The following is a 700-nucleotide window of genomic DNA, read 5'->3' as shown; positions in this document are numbered from 1 at the left end:
GGTATCCTGCTCTTCCTTTGAGAAAATGAAAGCTCAGATGGGCCGATCTGGAATCTTGACCCTTATGAGGTCATAAGGGTACATGTGTGCCGTCAGTGTTGTTGTCATTACTTAGAATTCCTCATGGGGGAAACAGAAACGCGTACTTTTAAATTTGATACTTGAAGTACATTTTGCAACTTTTTCTTTTATTTAAGGAAGATTTTAAATACAAGAGTTTTACTTGGAAGTATTTTTCCGTGTTGTAGTAATACTTTTACTGAAGTGAAAGCTGTGGATACCACTGTTTCTCCACTCTTTCCAGCTCTATATATGATAGAAATAAAGGTGTGGAGAGTGCAGGAGTGGGGTGTGGACTTGTTTAAATGTATCCTCTGTCCTCCAGGCGGAGTGGAAGCACGAGCCCTCCAGCCTCCCCCCGGGGTGGCCCACGGACGGCTGCATCGACATCAGAGGCTTGGGCCTGCGCTACCGCGACGATCTGGATCTCGCCATCCGCAACATCACCATCAAAATAAACAAAGGAGAGAAGGTCAGCCTCCACGTTACTGCACTGAAGCCAGGGGTCTACTTACACCAGCCTCTTTGTTTGGGGGGTGAACTGATGAGGGAGTGGGTGTGACGGTGTGCCTTCCATCTGTGTTGATGTGTGTCTGTGTACAGTATATTGTGTGTGTGTGTGTGTGTGTGTGTGTGTGTG

The 700-nt window shown here is 46.7% G+C and overlaps 1 protein-coding gene across 2 annotated transcripts in view; it reads left to right on the top strand.

Annotated features, from left to right (window-relative positions):
• Window positions 1-700, top strand: part of abcc1 (ATP binding cassette subfamily C member 1 (ABCC1 blood group)) — a 33,181-nt gene that overhangs the window by 28,218 nt on the left and 4,263 nt on the right. For both annotated transcript variants that reach the window (XM_032538284.1, XM_032538283.1), the window contains exon 27: window positions 386-532. In XM_032538284.1, coding sequence (XP_032394175.1) covers window positions 386-532 — 147 coding nt within the window. The remainder of the gene's footprint in view (window positions 1-385; window positions 533-700) is intronic.

This window comes from Etheostoma spectabile, chromosome 15 (assembly GCF_008692095.1).
Source record: "Etheostoma spectabile isolate EspeVRDwgs_2016 chromosome 15, UIUC_Espe_1.0, whole genome shotgun sequence".
NCBI lineage: Eukaryota > Metazoa > Chordata > Actinopteri > Perciformes > Percidae > Etheostoma > Etheostoma spectabile.
The sequence above is the reverse complement of the archived record's forward strand: the minus strand, read 5'-3'. Positions and strand labels throughout refer to the sequence as shown.